The sequence below is a fragment of the Carcharhinus amblyrhynchos genome, chromosome 15 (assembly GCF_965287045.1).
Source record: "Carcharhinus amblyrhynchos chromosome 15, sCarAmb.v2.hapA, whole genome shotgun sequence".
In the NCBI taxonomy this organism is placed as follows: domain Eukaryota; kingdom Metazoa; phylum Chordata; class Chondrichthyes; order Carcharhiniformes; family Carcharhinidae; genus Carcharhinus; species Carcharhinus amblyrhynchos.
Genome location: NC_137338.1, coordinates 67,171,906 through 67,190,288, shown reverse-complemented (window position 1 = coordinate 67,190,288; position 18,383 = coordinate 67,171,906). Strand labels below are relative to the sequence as shown.

General features: G+C 42.6%; 1 protein-coding gene across 2 annotated transcripts in view; it reads right to left on the bottom strand.

Annotated features, from left to right (window-relative positions):
- Positions 1–18,383, bottom strand: part of LOC145353387 (phosphorylase b kinase regulatory subunit alpha, liver isoform-like) — a 78,649-nt gene that overhangs the window by 24,248 nt on the left and 36,018 nt on the right. For both annotated transcript variants that reach the window (XM_080204114.1, XM_080204115.1), the window contains exons 13-21: positions 17,550–17,628; positions 13,844–13,978; positions 12,014–12,123; positions 11,390–11,534; positions 10,113–10,191; positions 8,921–9,099; positions 6,346–6,531; positions 4,031–4,119; positions 260–396 (exon numbers count right to left, since the gene is read on the bottom strand). In XM_080204114.1, the coding sequence (XP_080060240.1) occupies positions 260–396; positions 4,031–4,119; positions 6,346–6,531; positions 8,921–9,099; positions 10,113–10,191; positions 11,390–11,534; positions 12,014–12,123; positions 13,844–13,978; positions 17,550–17,628 (1,139 nt within the window). The remainder of the gene's footprint in view (positions 1–259; positions 397–4,030; positions 4,120–6,345; positions 6,532–8,920; positions 9,100–10,112; positions 10,192–11,389; positions 11,535–12,013; positions 12,124–13,843; positions 13,979–17,549; positions 17,629–18,383) is intronic.

Below are 18,383 nucleotides of genomic sequence, written 5' to 3'. Positions count from 1 at the left end.
GTTTGCAAGCGTTTCAATTTTTGCAATTAACAGTGTCTCCTCTAGTGGCTCAGTGCCACATTTGTTTGATAACTCTCCTCAGAAAGTTCAGAAAAACCCAAGAATGTTTGTGTCGTTTTTTTTCAGAGAGGTAATAAAGGAAGACTTCACATCAATTCATCATTAAATTATTAGCACACAAAGATCCCAAATGGAAGTTAATATTGAATTAAAAAAACCCACAGTTTTATAGATTGAAACTTTTCAGAATTTCACTTACTTAATGACGGACAGAATGTATAAAATGTCGGCCTGGTCTTGGAGTGTGTGGCATTCTTTCAGTTGTTCAACTAACGACGCAGCGTCAATCTCACCATGAGAATCCTTGGGCAAGCTGAGATCCACTCGATGATCCAACTTTTTCAAAGAAGAAATACAATTGTTTTCTTGTGCAAGCCACAGAATCCCGACAGTGCAGAAGGAGGCCATTCGGCCCATCAAGCCTGCACTGACCATACTCCCAGCTGGGCTCTATCTCCATAACCCCATATACTTATCCTGCTCATCCCCCTGACACTCAGGGGCAATTTAACATGGTCAATCAACCTAACCCACCTATCTTTGGATTGAGAGAGGAAACGGGAGTACCCACAAGTGTTTTGAATTTCACTATTTTACCCAAAAGGTAACTTTAAAGATTGTGATTTTAATGGGAGAGATATATTTTATGCCTTGATGTAGGATTTTCTACTCTATGCCACAGCTATTTTTCCCGTTCTCCGAATGCTCGCTCAACAAATATAATGGTTCCCTTCGTCAGTCTCTCTGCCTCTTTCCCTCCAACTCCACTCTGTCAGTGGGTGACAGGACACTATGAAGCTCAGAGTTACAGAGGGATCTAAGGGTGCTTGTCCACAGATCCCTGAAGATGGCAGAACAGGTTAACAGTGTAGTTAAGAAAGCGTATGGGACTCTTGCCTTTATCAGTCATAGCATAGATTATAAGAGCAAGGTTATATTGGCGCTGTGCAAAATTTTGGTGAACCCACAGCTGGAATACTGTGTGCACCTCCAGTCACCTCACTATAAGAAGGATGTGATTGCACAGAAGAGGAGACTCACCAGGATATTATCTGGAATGGAATATGAGAGCTATGGAGAGAGATTGGATAGGCTTGGATTGTTTTCTTTAGAGCAGAGAAGGCTGATGGAGGAACCTGATTGAGGTGTATAAGATTATGAGGGGAATGGCCAGAGTGCTTAAGGAGTAGCTGTTCCCCTTAGTTGAAGGGTGAATAATGAGGGGGCATAATTTTAAGGTGAAGGCAGAAGGTTAGAGGGAATTTGAAGAAAATGTTTACATCTAGACGGTGGTAGGAGTCTGGAATGCACTGTCTGGGAGTGTAATAGAGGCAAAAAACCCTCACAACCTTTAATAAATACATGGATGGCCACTTCAAATATTATGACATTCAAAGTTATGGGCCAAGCGCTAGAGAGCAAGATTAGTGGAGATTTTGTGTAGTTTTGTCGGTGCAGACTTGATGGGCTGAAGGGTCGCTTCTGTAGTGTATGACTCTAAAATCAAATCAGATTCTAAGTATCTATTTATTATGTTGAAAAAAATCACTTGCATTCATCACCTATTTACCACATTTATATCCCTTCCATTAAATAAAGTTTCATAAACAATAATTCAAGTTCATAATCCCTTATAACAACAATCATTGGAATACATCCCTCATCAAAGAGTCTATAAACATTTGTAGCTGTCCATGAAACTCTGAAATGGCAAGCACCCTATCCTGATAATGGGTAGTTGTGACAGTCGTGCAACAGTAATCTAGTAACAGAAACCTTCAGCCTTATGTCAACAGAGAGTGAAATAGCAAGCAATCTTTTTTTTAAAAAGCATTCCTGACATTTTTTTTCAAAGATTTAAAAGGTAGGACTTTTAAATGCTTTGACACCTCCCTTTGACAGGTGCTTCTGACAACTTTGGCAGTTAATTTTGACAGGTCTGTTGACAGTTCCAATGAGTTAGACAGTAATGAGTTTATGCAATTTTTTTTTTTACGCACAATTACTTTAAGCAATTTCAAAGGGCCCATTACCACCCCCAAAAGGCACCTGAGGCTATCCCCAAAAGTATCCTGGGACCAGATCCAATGGGGTACTTTATTTCTCCAAAAGGATAGCTATCCAAATGAATCTACCAAATGCAGACGTGTTTCTAACTGTTTTAACCTGCACATCCCGGATTCCACAATCCTGGCCGATCAAACAAAGGGACCTTGGCATGTTTGTCCACAGATACATAGAACATAGAACATTACAGCGCAGAACAGGCCCTTCGGCCTACGATGTTGCGCCGGCCAGTTAAAAAACAATGACCCTCTAACCTAAACCAATCCCTTTTCATCCATAAACCTATCCACGGATCTCTTAAACGCCCCCAAACTAGGCGCATTTACAACTGCAGCAGGCAGGGCATTCCAATCCCTCACCACCCTCTGGGTAAAGAACCTACCCCTGACATCCGTCCTATAACTACCCCCCCCTTAATTTAAAGCCATGCCCCCTCGTGCTAGCTTTCTCCATCCGAGGAAAAAGGCTATCACTGTCCACCCTATCTAAACCTCTAATCATCTTATATGTTTCAATAAGATCCCCTCTTAGCCGCCTTCTTTCTAGCGAAAACAACCCCAAATCCCTCAGTCTCTCCTCATAGGACCTCCCCTCCATACCAGGCAACATCCTGGTAAACCTCCTCTGCACCCTCTCCAAAGCCTCCACATCCTTCCTATAATGTGGGGACCAGAACTGCACACAATACTCCAAGTGCGGCCGCACCAGAGTTGTGTACAGTTGCAACATGACGCTGCGACTCCTAAATTCAATCCCCCTACCAATAAACGCCAAGACACCGTATGCCTTCTTAACAACCTTATCTACTTGATTCCCAACTTTCAGGGATCTATGTACACATACACCTAGATCTCTCTGTTCATCCACACTATTCAGAGTCCTCCCGTTAGCCCTATACTCGACACATCTGTTATTCCTACCAAAGCGAATTACCTCACACTTCTCCGCATTAAACTCCATCCGCCACTTCTCGGCCCAGCTCTGCAACCTGTCTAAGTCTTCCTGCAAACTATGACACCCTTCCTCACAATCTACCACACCACCGACTTTGGTGTCATCAGCAAATTTACTAATCCACCCAACTACACCCTCATCCAGATCATTAATAAAAATTACAAACAGATCTCAGAAGACAGAAGGGCATGTTGGTACGGTGGTGAAAAAGGCATACAGATATCTCTTTATCAATAGAGACACAGATCACAAAAGCAAGGAAATCATGTTGAAGTTGTGCAAAACTTTGGTGAGGCCACAGCTGGAATACTGTGTAGTTCTAGTCACCACATTATAGGAAGGATGTGATTACACCAGAGGGAGTGCAAAGGAGATTCATCAGGACACTGCCTGGGATGGAACTTTTCAGTTATGAAGAGAAGTTGGGTAGGTTTGGGTTGATTTTGTTGGAGCAGAGAAGACTGAGGGATGACCTGATAGAGGTGTACAAGATTATGAGAGACACGGAAAGGGTGGACAGGAGCAGCTGATCCCCTTAGTTGAAGGGTTAGTCATGTGGAGACATGGATTCAAAGTGAGGAGCAGGGGGTCCAGGAGTGATGTGGGGAAAATCTTTTTTATCCAGAGGGTGGTGGCGGTCTCGAATGTGCTGCCTGGGAGGGTGGAAGATTTGGATTGCCTCAAATCTTTTAAGAAGTACCTGGATGAACACTTGCCATTCAGGGATATGGGCCAAGTGCTGGTAGATGGGATTAGGTGGGAGTTTGGGTGTTTCTCATGTATTGATGCAGACTCAATGGGCTGAATGGCCTCTTCTGCGCTGTATGATTCTATGATTCTAGGCGGCAGTAAATATTTGATGGCGTGCTTTAGATTCTGGATCAAATCTGGCCCAATTATTTTTTTTTAAACACATTAAACAACATTTTAAACACTTTCGAACACCCACCTTCACTGGCTGTGACTTTGGTATTTTCAATAAATTAGAAGCTTTCTGTTGAATAATTGGAACTTTAACAGGTAAGTACATGGAGAGATCTGTGTGAAAAATCAGAGTCAATATTCAGAAAATCGGACTAGGCAACATTTTCAAAGCAGTGTTTACACCGAGCTGGTATCTGCTTCAATACACACCCATTTCTCAATAAAACAAGAGCAAAATCCTGTGGATGGTGGAGAGCTGGAATCTCTGAAGAGTCACATTGGACTCAAAATGTTAACTCTCTCCTGGACTGGCTGAGTGTATTCAGCATTTCCTGTTTTTATTATTATGTTTTTATTTCTGACGCAAGATGTTAGATTTGGATCAATTAACAATTAACTCATTTATAATAAAACTGAATCATATCCAACCCAGGATAAAGTTGAGTAATTCAGAGTTTAAGTGTGTGCATGTCTGTGTGTACATGTGGACATGTGTCTGTATGTGTTACATGTTTGTATATGTGTCTGTGTGCACAAATGTACATGTTGACCTTTCTCTACACTCTAGCTATGACTGTAAACTACATTCTGCACCCTCTCCTTTCCTTCTCTACGTACGATATGCTTTGTCTGTACAGCAAGCAAGAAGCAATGCTTTTCACTGTATAGCTTTATGTGATAATAATAAATCAAATCACATCAAAACGCGTGTTGGTATGTGCATTTACGTGTCTGCATATGTCATTATGTGTGCATGTGTCTGTATGTGTGTGTATGTGTATACACATGTACATATGGTATGTGTGCATGTCTGTCTCTGTGTGTGTACATGTGTGTATGTGAGTGTGTGCAGAAAGAGGCTGGGATCTTCCATCTACAGAACTGGGAAGGTGTCCTTTAACCTGCCTTCCTTGGCATCTGCCAGCCTACGCTTCCACTCCAGGCCTGTTTCTACAGTCAGCAGCCCTGACTCCAGCTCATCCCACCCATTACCATGAAAAAAAACATGGGAGGACACTACCAGGTGTGGGTGTCTCTGTTTCTCAGTGTGAGTGTGCATGCGCACATGTGTGGATGTCTCTTCCTTGTTGCGAATGAGTGCATGCCTCTTGCTCTCTATAAGTGCATCCATATGTCAGTTACGTGTCTGTGTATCTCTCTATGTGTGCGTGCGTCTCTATATGTATTACATGTGTCTTTGTGTGTTAAAGATAGGATAAAAGAGTTGTGTGAAGAGAAGGGGTCTGATTGAGTAGTGGGAAGTGGCAAACCAACAAAATCTTTACAACATAAGGCTCTGGAATCTTAACTCATCCTCTCACTCAAGCTTACAACCTTACACCTTATGGAACTCCCTTCTCTATCACTCAGCACAGGTTACAATCACAATCTAAGTAAAGGGAGAGAGAGAGAGATCAGTGTGAATAAGGCACATTGACCAATTTAGTTGCTTGGCAGGAAGGGTTAAAATTAGACCTTTTGTACAATAACCTCTCCAAATATCTCACAAAAACAATTGCAAAATAAATGTGCTTGATATGCGATGTGCTCTTGAGAAAATAAAAGCACACATTATGTTGAGGTGATGGTCTCCTTAAGAATTAGTTTTCTTTAGAAGGTGGTGTCTTATAAATAAAACTTGTTACAAGGACTGATCATGTACCAAGCTGCCTGGGACATAAACAATGGAAAAGCAAACGGTAAACAAAATGATTATTGAAGGGCATATCTCTTTCAAACACTTTGGTTTAAGCAAACTGGAATGTGGCTAAAATTCTAGTGTTCAACCTCTGAGTTCCGACAGGCAAGTCTTCAGAGTTAAAGAACTTCAGAACCTCAGATGTAGTGGTTACGCTTAAGACGTGAACGATGCTTGTGTTGAACGAGAAGTCTGAAACCGTAAGGAGGTTGGAGGAGATTTGAAGGGAAATAGGTAAGTAGAAAGCCCAGCAAATCTCAACTCTCAAACAAATCTTTGGTATAGCACTCAGGCAGACAGTTACTCCCCAATTTCTTGGAAGTGGAATAACTTGAGTATTCTGGAATGGAAGTCAAATGTGTGTGGAAGGAAATTTATCTGAAAAAGTTTGGTTTAAAGTACATGCAGTTGTGTTCACTAAACTTTAATTTTCTTGAATGTAACTGACTATATTAGATAGGTATTAGTAACTGTGTTATTTCTGTGCAATAACATTATTTTGATTTAAATGATGAACCTTTTGGCTTCATCTTTTGCTTAAAAATCTGGATTTTCCAGTTTCATCAAATGTTTATGGTCTCCACTGAAATTGACAAACGTAGAGCAACTCTCTCATTCTTCAAATAGTATGATTTGATTACTTGGTAATTCCAGTCCTCTTGCTTTGGCCACCATTGATATAATGTCCCGTGTGGTATGCTGAGCCTCAAACACTCGACGCATCTCTGGGTTTTTGGATATCGGAGGTAGTCTCTTTGCCACAGGGGTTGTGCTTTGCAGCAAATGGTTTATGTACTGCACCAGTTCATCCTGACTATCAACTGTGTCTGAAAAAGAAAGAATAGCTGCCACAAGTTAGAAATGGTCTCATTCAGACTATTGTTCAACAGGAAGCAGAACAGCCACATTCTTGCAAACTCTAAAGGAATACTTTTAAATCTTTTGATTTATTACATGTTGGATCTTAATTGATTCTCCACATCAGGCCTCCTTGAGATCTCTACCTAGGAGTTAGATCCTAACCCGAGACTTGTTCATGCGTACAAGGTTAACTTCCTAAAAGACTCCAGGTCATAGCAGCGGGAAAAGCAGTCAAAGATTTTCATCCGGACACATTCACAATGACAAATCTCCAAGGGAGCATCAATTTATACTGCACAACAAAAAGGATGCTAACTGGTTGGGAAGTTGACTCCTGATTGTGCATGGCAACACCTTGACCAATGTGCCAGGGAACCACTGACCGCCATGTTTTTGTTTCATTCACAAAAGGTGGCACGCTCAGACTCCTTCCTTCCGCCAGTAGCTATTTCATGAAATGATAGTTACCCTTCACTGTTGGCTATCCACGTAAAATGATCTACCCCAGAAAGCTGATGGCGGTAAGGGAATAAACTGCTGGGGCCTTGACAGAAATCGTTGCATCTCCATTGGCTACCGTTGAAGTTCCAGAGGACTGGAGAATAGGCGATGCTGTTCCATTGTCTAAGAAGGGCAGCAGGGATAATCCAGGAAATTATCGGCTGCTGAACCTTACGTCAGTGGTAGGGAAATTATTGGAAAAGGTTCTTAGGGACGGGATTTACTCAGATTTGGAAACAAATGGACTTATTAGTGATAGGCAGCACTCACTAACGTGATCGAGTTTTTCGACCAAGTGACAAAGATGATAGACGAGAGAAAGGGAGTGGATGTTCTGTACAAGGACTTCAGTAAAACCTTTAACAAGACTTTGGTAGACGTTATGCAAACTGAAGTCACAAGGCATCAGAGGAGAGCTGGCAAGATGGATACAGAACTGGCTTGGCCAGAGAGCCTGAACTGGTGCATTGGCCAGAGGTCCAAAAGAGCTTGTTCCTGTTCTTTGTATCTGGTTTCACAGCAGACAGTTGAACTTGGCCACAGAAGTCAGAGGGTAACAGCAGTGGAATGCTTTTCTGAATGGAAAGCTGTGACTAGTGGTGTTCCACAGGGATTAGTTCTGGGACCTTTGTTGTTGGTAGTATATATACATAAATGATTTGGAGGAAAATGTAGCTGGTCTGATTAGTAAGTTCACAGTTGACACACAATTTGGTGGAATTGCGGATATCGGAGAGAATACAGCAAGATATAGACTAGTCGGAGGCTTGGGGGGGAGAAATGGTAGATGGGAGTTTAATTCAGGCAAATGTGAGATAATGCATTTTGGAAGGTCCAATGCCTGTAGGAATTATACAGTAAATGGTAGAACCCTTAGGAGTAATGACAGGGAGAGAGATCTGGGCGTACATGTCCACTGATCACTGAAAGTGGCAATGCAGATGGATAAGGTAGGTAGGTTTGCTTTCATTGGTTGGGGCATTGAGTATAAAAATTGGCAGGTCATGGCCTCATTTGGAATCTTGTGTACAATTCTGCACACCACACTATCAGAAGGATGTGGAGGCTTTGGAGAGGGTCCAGAAGAGGTTTACTAGGATGTTGCCTGGCTTGGAGAGTATTAACTATGAGGAGAGCTTGGAAAACTTGGTTTGCTCTCACAAGAGGTTGAGAGGCGACCTGATACGGGGTTTACAAGACTTTCGGTGGCGTGGACAGAGTGGATAATGAGATGTTCTTTCCTAGGGTAGAAAAGTCATGTACAAGGGGGATGTAGTTTAAAGGTGCATGGATAAAAGGTGAGGCAAGTTTTTTTACACAGTGGGTGGTGGGGGCAGGTAAGATAACGGCATTTAAGGGATGAATACATGAGTAGGATGAGAATGGAAGGATACAGATTCCGTAAACGGTTTCAATTTAGGCAGGCATCATGATCGGTGCAGGCTTGGAGGGCCAAAGGGCCTGTTCCTCTGCTTCACTGTTCTTTGTATCTGATTTCACAACAGACTGTAACTCATGAGATACCACTCTCAGGACTGGGTGCACCTTCATAGTAAAGCAGTGGGTGTTTGTCTCCCAAATCCATCCTACGCATCCATCAACTTCAATAGAAGGTGGGCAGGTTAAAAATTAGCTCCTGAAATCTCTTCGCTTACTTAAAACTAAGAACTCGCTACAAATAATAATTATTTTTAAAATTTATCATATTAAAAGAGAAAGCAATCTTTGGCTGAACTAAATTTGTGAGTTGGTGTTTCCAAAAACTGTACCAAAGACAAACATTATCCACCAGAGTGCTGCTCGAGCTTATGGTGGAAGTGGAGAATTACTGACCCGAGTTTGGAAGCTTCTTACCATCATTTCTATAGCAGGAATTGTGCGCAGACACTACTTCCTCCACATCATTGTTCTGACTGACGCTGTCTTCGCTGAGGTAATCATCCAACAAAAGGCCGTCTGGCCCTGGGTCCAAGAAACTCAGGTGTGTGTAGCACGAGGTAGTCAGAAATTCAGAGAGCTTGCCGGTTTTTATTCTAGAAGGTTAAACATTATTGTCATGGTTAGTTTCCAGAACTTCATCACCAGGGCATTATCCATCCAAAACAGAGCGCACTCATCATTATCTTCGAGGACCTTGGGAAGCATTGCATTGTTCCATGATTCTACCTAGCAAAGTGCTGGGTAGCGAAGGGTTTTTTTATTCGTTCATGGGATGCTGGGCTAGCACCTGAATAGCCCATTCGGGATGGACTATAAGAGTCACCCACATGGCTGTGGGTCTGGAGCTACATGTAGGCCAGACTGGGTAAGGAAGCAGATTTCCTTCCCTAAAAGGAAACGTGAGATAATGCATTTTGGAAGGTCCAATGCATGTAGGATGCATAGGACATCAGTGAACCGGCTGAGATTTTACAATTGACAATTATTTCATGGTCATCAGTAGACCCTTAATTCCAGATTTTGATTGAATTCAAATTTCACCATTTGCCATGAGTTTGCACACACCGTGTTCCCAAGGGTTTCCTTTGAGTGCTCCGGTTTCCATCTATAGTCCAAAGATGTGCAGGCTAGGTGGATTTGCTATGTTGAATGCTTGGGGTTACAGGGGTAGGGTGGAGAGGAGGGCCTGGGTGGAATGCTCTTTTGGAGACTCGGTGCAGACTCGATGGGCCAAATGGCCTCTTTCTGCACTGTAGGGACTGTATGGACTCGAGCCCAGATTCCCAAAGCATTACCTTGAGTCTCTGGGTTACTAATCCAGTGACAATACACCATGCCACCACCTCCCCGATAGATTCCTGTTGTCTTCTGCAGTATGATGGACCAAAAAGCTCTTAGCGTCTGCCATCATGTGCAGTGGAAGGATTTACATACTGATAATCAATCTGTTAATGAATGGAGTATCAAGTTCTGGGATGGGACTTGACCCCAGAGCTCCTACTCAGAGCCAGGGACCACTACATACCATCCAACAAGGCCTTGCCTCATCATTAACTCCACTATTTAAAACACAAACCACTATTCGAATCGATGTAGACATTCATACCTGGCCCCACCAAAGTATCCATCCTCTAGCTTTCGAAGAGTACAGAGAATATTTGAGTCAATATCTGCTCCATCCTCCGCTGCAACATAAACAGGGCTGGTTAAAAAAAGAGAGGCCAATGCTCTGTGCTATCCATTCTTCAAATTAAAGACTGGCAAACTTAACTCACCCCTGGTCAAACTACTTGGAGGTTGAGAACAGGAAGAAAATTCCACTTGAGGTGATGTGAGAAATGATTAGTAAAGCAAAGGACAGTCTGAGAAAGTAATGACTGCATTTAAATGTAGTACAGGATGTATGAAACTCAGGACCATTGGCAACACAAGGGGAGTAAGAGTGCTGGAAATCATTGAAAACTCTTTATGAAGTTGCGTAAATCTAGAAATAATTTTTAATATAAAAGTGAAAGAACACAAAATCTACCAATGTGCACACAGCCCTATATTGCTATCTTGAGCTGTTTGGACAAGCAAATCTCTACTGCAATGGAAAATGTACAAGTCTAGTCCATCAGTCTCAAAAAAAGTGTCCCTTAGTGTCCAAAGATGTGTAGGTAGCCAATTTGGATTCTGAGTGACCACAAGACATTTTGTTGACCGTTGCCACATTCTGCTGATTTCCCTCCGAGTACTTTTCTCCCGACTGGTATGACTGAAGTGGTACACACTAAAACAAGGACAAGTGAAGTGAGGTGCACATTGATTGCTCACACATTGACACACTGAGAGCCTGGCGCTCCCTCCATGTCCAATTAAGCATGAATATTTTGTTTCAACTATTTGAAGTTGATGACAGTTTTATTAATATATAAATGATTAAGCATTTTCTATAACTCATTATGGATTATGTGGCTTCTATTAAAGGTATTTAATTTTATCCATGGGGTGAGCGAACAAGCCCGGATTCAATCTTGTGACTCATTGGGAAGAAGGGGTGGCAGCTCACTCACTCGCCGAGATTGCCCATCACTGATCTAAGGTGTCAATATTTCAAAGACATTGGGTTGCAGATGTTATCAATGTGACTATAATATGTACATACTCAAGATTCATCAAAAATAAACGTCTCAAACTACTGAACTGTTACCAAACAAGTAACGTATGGCACAAAAACACAGACCACTCAGTCCATCGTGACTATTAATTCAATCCAATGAATCTCACTCCCCTTTTCCCTTAGCCTTCCAGATTTTCCTAACAAGAATAACGATAGTGTATTCCTGACTGTTTAAACAAAATAGTTTCGAACAGGCAAATTGCAAGTGGATGAACTCTTACATAGCATGCTCTGTGTGATTGGGAATGTAACAGTGGGACGTCCCGTCATCTTCCAGGAGGAGAAAAGATAGGCCAGGCAAGTGCGTAGCATTTCCACAATCATCCGGTTGTCCAGTGCCAAATAAAAGTGGTGCTGATCAATAAACTTTTCAAAAAGCAGAACAGAAACCGATTAAACATTCACCGTCACACATTCCCAAACCATAACTTGTTTTAATTTTCAAATTTTAAGTTGAAATATTAATTGGCCCAGATCATCCTGTCATGGGGTAGTCAGTGACTGGGTGCATCCTATCCCCTTACCTTTCATCTACTCTACCCTCTACCTCTCACCCAGCCTACACATTTGCCCCTTTCTCCCTACCCCTTACCACCCCACACATTTACCCCGTTACCCTCTACTCTTCACCCACCCTATCCCCTTGCCCACCCTATTCCCACACCCTGCCTATCCCCTCCATCCAGCCCTACCCCTCTACCATTTACCCCCTCGCCCATCCTATCCCCTAACCTGATAATATCTGCATTATTAGCCATTATTTAGGCTGCAGTTATCGACGCTACTGAACAAGTACAGCACAAAGAAGTGTAAATGAACCCTCCAATATCAATATGGATGCTTACCTGTGGAGTAAAGGTGAAGGTCTGATTTCTGATCACATATAACTTAGACGTACCAAGGTTTCCGATATGTCTGTACAGCCGTCCACTAAGTTTCAGTTTCCTGTTACATCCTACAAGAAATCAAACAATTATTCCACGCGCTGTTTGACCAGTCACGAGGGGAGAAGTCTTCTCTGCATTACTTCATAGATGAAAAGAAATCAAATCCACGCAAACCTCACACAAAAGGCCATAGGGCTGGATTTAATTAGGTAAAAATAAATAAAATTGGTGGGTTCAAAACCAAATGCTCCGCAATAATTTAACAGCAGGAGCAGCATTAAATGTTTCAATTTAAGATTGTGCTGGAGCGAGGCGACTTTTTGCAAGATGTTCCCGGCATATCCACTAATTACTCTTGCTCTATGCTTTACATTCTGTACCCTCTACTTTCCTTCATCCCTATGTAGAGGTCATAGAGCTCAGAGAGGTCATAGGTCACATGCTCTGTCTGAGGCCAGAACTCTTCATTCACCTGACTAAGAGGGGAACCTCGAAAGCTAGTGAGTTTACTATCAAATAAATCGGTTGGAGTTAAACCTGGTGTTATCAGACTTCTTACTGAGGCCATAGAGGTTTACAGCATGGAAACAGGCCCTTCAGCCCAACTTGTCCATGCCTGTACCTCTTTTTAAATCCCTTCGCTAGTCCCAATTGCCCGCGTTTGGCCCACATCCCTCTATATTCATCTTACCCATGTAACACTTTTTAAAAGACAAAATTGTACCCGCCTCTATTACTTCGTCTGGCAGCTTGTTCCAGACATTCGCTACCCTGTGTAAGAAATATTTCCCTTCTGGACCCTTTTATATCTCTCCCCTCTCACCTTAAACCTATCCCTCTAATTTTAGATTCCTTTACCTTTGGCAAAAGATATTGACTACCTACCTGATCTATGCCCCTCATTATTTTATAGACCACTACACGATCATCCCTAAGCCTCCTACACTCCTGAGAAAAAAGTCCCAGTGTATCCAGGCTCTCCTTGTAACTCAAACCATCAAGTCCCCGGTAGCATCCTAGTAAATCTTTTCTGCACTCCTTCTAGTTTACTCATATCCTTTCTATAATAGGGTGACCAGAATTGCACACAGTATTCCAAGTGTGGCCTTACCAATGTCTTGTACAACTTCAACAAGTTGCCCCAACTCCTGTATTCAATGTTCCGACCAATGAAACCAAGCATGCTGAATGCCTTTTTCACCATCCTGTCCACTTGTGACTACACTTTCAAGGAGCTAAGAACCTAGACCTCTTTGTTCTAGTAATATATGACTATAGGTAACACATGTAATAAATGTGAATTGTCTGTATAGCATGCAAGCAACAATACTTTTCACTGCATCCCAATACATGTGACAATAATAAATCAAATCAAAAAGATTTCTGCCTTAGAGACGGCCAATCAACGTAAATTCATACACACTGTCACCCAAGGCCAAAATTGAACCCAGGTCCCTAGTGCTGTGAGACAGCAGTGTTAACCACCGTGCCATCCATGAATCAGGGTTGTTCATTTTTCACCCAGTGCCAGGGCACTTGTTCTATTCTCCTGCCTCTGGTCGCGATCCAAACATTGTCCTCCCATTGTACGTGTTTATGGAAATCCAGCCTACCAAGAGTCAATGCCGTCTGAATGAGCCGAATGATCTCCTTCTGCACTGTAGGGATTCTATGATTGTACTTCCATTGTACGCGAGTCTGGAAATCCAGTCTCTAACTGTGTGGGCCCCTGTTTAACTCACAAAGATGTAACTGCTGTTAATGAACTGGGGTTTATGCAGCACTTACCCAGTTTGGCATAGATGTGGCTTAGAATTCTTCCTGGCTGTACTCTGATAGGAAGAACGTCACAAACACCATCTACGTGCAAGTTATGCTTTGCTAGCATGTGTTTTATCTTTTCTGTTTCTGCCAGGATTGACACTATCGGACAAGAAAGAAACAGTTAACGACAGCGATGCTAATTCCGTTTTGTTCTCAGTAAAAAATGTTTCTGCGACAGGGGTACAATCATTGATTTTCAAATAGATTGGAAAGTGGCAGATAGAGGACAAAATCCCTAACAGCTTGTCTGATTCCTGTTTAAATGAAGCTGCTACCATTCCTGCATCAAAAAGAATATATTCGTCAACTTCAGAAGAGTGAAGCATAGAGAATATGCTGGAAAATCTCAGCAAGTCTGGCATCATCTGGAAAACACAGACTTAAACAATGCTTTGTTAGAGAAAGCAATACCTGCATTTATATAGTGCCTTTCGTGAACACAAACCAGCCATTGCAGCATGTTTGAAGTGTAGTTATTGTTATAAAAACATAGCAAATGCGGCAGAGGAATGAGCTGCCTAAAGCTTACACTTTTAACCAAGATTTTGGTCATCTGCTTCCATATTACCGTATGTCTCCAAGCGCTCAGTTTTGCTTGATAACACTTCTGTGAATCACCTCATGACTGTTTTTTGTTAAAGGTGCTACATAAATGCAAACTGTTGCTTGGTTGTAAAAAAAAGACAGGCTATAGGGGGCAGCAAGCTGGCACAATGGTTAGCATTGCTATCTCATAGCATCAGGGACCCAGGTTCAATTCCAGCCTTGGGTCAGTTGTCTGTGTGGAGTTTGCACATTCTCCCCGTGTCTGCATGGCTTTTCTCTGGATGCTCCGGTTTCCTCCCAAAGTCCAAAGCATGTACAGGTTAGGTAGATTCGCCATGGTAAAATGCATGGGGTTTGGGGCTAGGTTGGGTGGGCCTGGTAAGATGCTCTTGAAGACTCGATACAATGTACAGTTTGGTTTTGTGATTCCTATCGGACAGTTCTAGGACGTGGAGGAATTCTGTCCATTTGATGGGGGTGTTAAGGGGGATAGGCAAAAGAATGGCATTGAGGCCACAATCAGGTCAGCTATGATCTTATTGAATAGATACGATGAGGTTGGCAGACTTCAATTAAAAAGTTAGGTCAGTTCTATGGCAAGGACATAAATGCGTTAGAAGCAGTTCAAGGAGGGTTCACTAAATTGAGTCTAGGGATGAATAATTCATTAATTACAAATCAACCAATCTCCTTCTTCAATTTGTTTAGTGTTCCAGTATCACTACCCTTTAGGGGATAGAGAATTCCACAGGTTCACCACCCTTTGAGTGAAGTAAGTTCTCTTTTCTGTTTTAAACTTGCCCTCGTTAGTCTAAGACGACAGCCTCTCATTCTGGAATGGCCAACAAGGGGGAACATCCGTTCTACATCTACCCTTTAGCATTTTACTTACCTTAATTCTCTCATTCTTTTAAACTCAAGCAAGTAGTGGTCTGAACTGCTCAATCTCTATTCATAAGACAAGAACATAGAACATTACAGCACAGTACAGGCCCTTCAACCCTCGATGTTGTGCCGACCTGTGAAATGAATCTAAAGCCTTTCTAACCTACTCTATTCCAATATCATCCATATGTTTATCCAATGACCATTTAAATGCCCTTATTGTTGGCGAGTCCACTACTGTGGCAGGCAGGGCATTCCACGCCCTTACTACTCTCTGAGTAAAGAACCTACCTCTGACATCTGCCCTATATCTGTCACCCCTCAATTTAAAGCTATGTCCCCTCGAGCTAGCCATCACCATCTGAAGAAAAAGGCTCTCACTGTCCGCCCTATCTAATCCTCTGATCATCTTATATGCCTCTATTAAGTCACCTCTTAACCTTCTTCTCTCTAATGAAAACAGCCTCAAGGTCTTTCCTCATAAGACCTTCCCACCATATCAGGCAACATCCTGGTAAACCTCCTCTGCACCCTTTCCAATGCTTCCACATCTTTCTTATAATGCGGCGACCAGAACTGTACGCAATACTCCAAGTGCGGCCGCACCAGAGTTTTGTGCAGCTGCAACATGACCTCATGGTTCCTAAACTCAATCCCTCTACCAATAAAAGCTAACACACCGTACGCCTTCTCAACAACCCTAACAACCTGGGTGCCAACTTTCAGGGATCTATGCGCATGGACACCAAGATCTCTCTGCTCATCCACACTACCAAGTATCTTACCATTAGCCCAGTATTCCTGTCACTCCTTCCAAGTGAATCACTTCACACTTTTCCACATTAAACTCCATTTGCCACCTCTCAGCCCAGCTCTGCAGCTTATCTACATCCCTCTGTAACCTGCAACATCCTTCCGCACTGTCCACAAGTCCACCAATTTTAGTGTCATCCGCAAATTTACTAACCCATCCTTCTACGCCCTCATCCAGGTCATTTATAAAAATGACAAACAGCAGTGGCTCCAAAACAGGTCCTTGCCGCACACCACTAGTAACTGAACTCCAGGACATGTCCTTCACCCCTAGAATCAATCTACTGAACTTTCTCTGAAACCACCTCTAATACACTTATATCCTTGAAACCATGGCATAGAACTCTCTGCCGCTCTGCAGCATTGCTTAACTCCACTCTTCACTTCCACTGCTTCTGAAGCTTGGGTCAACGTCATAACTTCATGGACATTCATCTGGCCAACCCCTTGGACAGCACTCCTTCAGCTTCAGCTGGGGAGATAGTGGTGTAGTGCTATCATCGCTAGGCTAGTAATCTAGAGACTCATACTCTGGGAAGATGGCTTGAAGTCTTACCAATTTAAATTCAGTTTACTTACGCCCGAGGGAATAAAGTTTGCCGACCTTACCTGATCTGACAGGCTAACGTGTGACTCCAGACCCACAGTGTTGTAGGTCGACTCTTAACTGCCCTCAGTAATGGTGCGGCACTAACCACTTAGTTTGTGGGAAATTAGAGACAGGGAACAAATGTCCTATCCAGTGGTGGACGAATAAAGGAGTTCATTCAAGGCACAATGGCATGTTTCCCAATGTGCTCCACTTTCCTCTCTGCATCTCGCTGTGTGGCTCCCTCCATGTACATACTTCTATCGAGTCTTCTTTTCCACAACGTTTGAGAACTCCCTGACCAACTTTCTCCATTGTTCTCTTCCTGTTCAGTGCACTATGTCTATTGCCCTGATTGTAGAATCCCTACAGTACAAAGAGAGACCCTTCGGTCCATCAAGTCTGTACCAACCACAATCCCACCCGAACCCTATTCCCGTAACTCCACACATTTTACCCTGCTAATCCCCTGACACTGAAGGGAAGGAAATGCAAACTCCACACAGTGACCCGAAAAGGGAATTGAACCTGGGTCGCTGGCGCTGTGAGGCAGCAGTGCCACTGTGCTGCCACTGGAAAGGTTTTCCTTTGGGAAGAACAGAATGCTGAAGAAATGCAAGTTTTTACTGGTCCCATTGAAACATGCCAACACTGCTGATACGATACTTGGTGTTACCGAAAACATTTTCCTCAAGAAAAAGATTTAAGACAACTTTAAATTCATTTCCCCACAAAATAGGATGGTTTAAAAAGGGACATTAAATTTGCTTCCAGTAAGATCACTTTGACCCAGCGCAGGGGTTGACGCTTTATGTTGGAGAATAGAATCCGACAGACCTTGTACCACAACATCGGGCCTGCCAATGGTTGACAGCCTTCGACTTAACGGATCAATTTCCCCAGGGGCGAGAAATCCCTGCAAAACAAACCATGGCCCAAATCAACGGGAATAAAACAAAACACAACTGGCTGAAGGTGAACGAACAACATCTGCTGCCCTGTCGTTGAAGCAACGATTTCTGTAGGAAATCACAAATGGTGTCTGTTTTAACTGTCCTGGAAAACAAGCAATTGTCTTTATCGAAAATAACTTCAACCCCCTTGTTAAACCCTTACGGATTACAAAGTTTTCTAAGTGCCAAACATAACCGCTGGAGGTTTCCCGCTCTAGGTGACCAGATCTTAATGACACCTCTCCACCCATAACTGAACCCAGTTTCACAAAACGCTGCATTGTTCCACTTAAACAAAGGAAAAATAACTGAGATGTTACAAATAGATTCCATCATTGTGTTTTTCAAATCCTAAATATTTCAGTTATACTTTACAAATGAATGACCTACCTTGTTCTCTGGTTTCCTGCCATGGTAAAAAGTCTGACAACACCAGGTTTTAGTCCAACCGATTTATTTGATAATAGACTCACAAGCTTTCGGGGTTAGCCCCTTCGTCAGGTGAATGGAGATACCCACATCATGACTACTATCGACACCGCAAACTGCCGGATCCAAGTGGAGAGGATCTCCAAGAAGATTGCGCATATCGACACAGACATCAAGTTTTTACAGAGATGCAAGAAAGCAGACAAGATACCAAAAGGACTACAGATCATGAACCCACTCAGGGCAATCTATAACACAGACTACGCTGAGAGACTTTGCCACTTCAGGT